A 2,779-nucleotide genomic window follows, 5' to 3' on the forward strand; every position below is an offset into this window, starting at 1 on the left:
AACACGAAAATCTATTCACCCCTTTTTGTTGAGACAAACACTGACATAAAAATCCATGGACGACATAAATTAATGAAAATGTAATGATAATATGGGATTCATGTTCCTAAACATGGGAGCCCTAACCACCGCCGCCCGCCGCCTTTAAATTAGGGTGACTCACCGTTGCTTTGCCACCCCTTTTGAGCTGGAAATTTCAAATAATCAACCACTTTATGTAACTTCATTCATAAATTGATTTTCTAACTTCTATTAACATGTAAAAGTATATATGTGTGGAATTTATTTGAACGTATGAAAATGGTAATCTAGACAAAAAAAAAAAGGTTACTATCAAGATCATTTTGAATTTTATTCAAATTACCTTTTATTTATTATGCATCGTATTTGTACAAAGAAATGCAAACAAACTTTAAGTTATATATCAATATTCAAATCAAGTATTAAATTAAATATTATTCTTTTTTATAGTATTCCAGCCTCAGAATCCATTGCTAGCCACTCGTGGCTTCACGCCCACCAATTATGTGTAGAGAAATGAGTTGAGTTTGAAGGTGTGCATTGAATTTGGAAAGTTGGAAAAGGAATAATCCAGGGTGTTTTAGAGAGAGGTGTGGAGGAGGTGTGATGAAAGCTAACAAGAAGATGGTGGTTTGATGAAGGCAGTGAAGAGAATCATGTGGTTGCATGTGCATTTTTGGGTTGGAGAACATGCCCACAACCCCATCAAATCATATCATCCCACTCCTTTGGAACCATCATCTCCATCCTACTATTATTCAGACCCATCCTCACAAAACCAATTTCAATGGAGCGTTCAATCCGCTAGACAAGATAATCGTGTGATACAATATGAGATAAGTCAAAATAGGGTTTGTATAGGGTTAATTGTTCATCGGGGTAAAGGTGAGATTTTAATTAGTGTAATCTTGGCATTGTGGAGACGAGCAAAGACACACTGCCACGTGTTGAACTTTTTTTAAAAATGCAACCGAATAAGAGATAAGATTAGACATGACATTTGGTCACAAATAAACATGGCAACTGAACCCTGAAACCAGATATGCATGTACCTATAATAAGTGAAACTTTTAAATAATGTTACATAACAAAATTATTAAAATGGAAAAGCCCTAAATGATGAGATTAGGGTTATCTAAATAGCAAGGATTTGGGAGGTGGGATAACACTATTGGTCAATAAATTTTCAACTAAAAATAATAGGTGTAAAAGGGGCCCACTCCAATTTGGCACCCTTGAAAATTGTATGATATGTTATCCTCAATGTCTAGTATTAAAGGCTCACAATCTCGACACCTGAATAACAATTTGACAACTGAGTTTACTCTTCGCTGACATTCGCATTTTCACAAACACTTTCCGCGCATTTTCGTCTGACTCCATGGCCACCGCGAACTCCCTCCTCTCGCTCCTCGACGACAGCGTAATCGCGGCCCCGTCGTGGCGGATCCGCTCCTCGCAGCGAAGGAGAGGCGGCAGCGCGGCGGTGGTGATGATGCGGCGGCGGCAGCGAAGCGACGTGAGGAGGAAAGTGAGGACGCTGAAGAAACTGATTCCGAACTGCGAATCGATGGGAGTGGAGGGGCTGTTCAAGGAGACAGCGGAGTATATAGCGGCGCTGCAGAGGAGAGTGAAAGTGATGCAGACGGTGGTGGATGCGTTGGCGACGCCTTCAGATGATGAATAATTTATGAGGTTTTACAATTGTAAAAAAAAAAAAAAAAGAGGATGATTATAATACCAACTATTCTTTTTTTTATATTTACTTATTTGTGTGTTATATCGATTTTTTTTTTTCATTTTTCTTGTTCTCGATTTTTCTTTATGGGGTTAGGAGAGGTGTTTGATTAAAGACCTGAGTTCATGTTGCCTGGATTGTAAAGTGGCAACTTAGGTTGTTGTCTATGTGAAAAAAAATGATTTAGGGGCATTTGTGTGCTTTGCGACTAAGTACGCCGTTGCAGCGCACTAAACAAAAATAGTCAATGGTAATAATTTTGATTTTCATTAAATTTTTTAGTTTATGTAATCATTTACTTAATTATATACACATACAAACACACATTTCCAATACTCCCTAACTCAAGTTGTAAGTTGTAACGAGCTTATACAGCTCGTCATGAGTTGACATGACACGTGATAGAAACCAAAATGACAAACTCTAAAAAGTTATAGTTGAAGAAATTTGAACACTCCTGGGCCAACTCAAGGATACATAAATTTTAATTGGATTATGCATTGTTTTTCATTTTTATGTTTTTTTATTTTAATTTAAATTATTTACTTTAATTTTTTAATGAAATAAATAATAAATAATATATAATCAAGAAAAAAGAAAATTAATAAATGTATAAGGATTGGTCTTCCCATTTTGTGATAACCCTGATTATATTTAATTTGTCGTTGCTCTCTTGATATGCATGGATATGGAACTTAATCAAGATTTGAAACTAGCTAATCTCATAAATTTCGTTAATATAATACTATATTAATATGCATATGAGGTGCACTAATTACAACACGTTTTAAATACGAACAGCAGATAATCAAGCAAGAATCGAGAAGAGTGAAGAAGGTTCAAGGTTGAAACCAAGTACACACCCTAAAAACACATCTTTGAAACTTATCTAATGAAAATTCAATGAAACTAGAACATGAAAAAAATAGTTGTCTACGCCATTGGAGTGTTTTTGTTGTTGTTCTTAAAAATTCTCAGTACTTGATTTGTGGCATTCAAATTTACTTCAAAAATACTTCA

General features: G+C 35.5%; 1 protein-coding gene across 1 annotated transcript; it reads left to right on the forward strand.

Moving 5' to 3' along the window:
- The first annotated feature begins 1,315 nt into the window (after positions 1-1,315).
- On the forward strand, positions 1,316-2,033 carry UPB1 (transcription factor UPBEAT protein). The gene has a single exon (XM_048118862.2). The coding sequence runs from the start codon at positions 1,403-1,405 to the stop codon at positions 1,706-1,708; it is 306 nt and encodes a 101-aa protein (XP_047974819.1). The 5' UTR covers positions 1,316-1,402; the 3' UTR covers positions 1,709-2,033.
- Positions 2,034-2,779: the final 746 nt, after the last annotated feature.

This window comes from Salvia hispanica, chromosome 3, assembly GCF_029641045.1.
Source record: "Salvia hispanica isolate PSC_SH4W2 chromosome 3, Shi_PSC_v1, whole genome shotgun sequence".
NCBI classification, from domain to species: Eukaryota; Viridiplantae; Streptophyta; class Magnoliopsida; order Lamiales; family Lamiaceae; genus Salvia; species Salvia hispanica.

Bases quoted from the DNA above. Each gene is read 5' to 3' on its own strand.
- UPB1 (XM_048118862.2), top strand. From the start codon at position 1,403: ATGGCCACCGCGAACTCCCTCCTCTCGCTCCTCGACGACAGCGTAATC.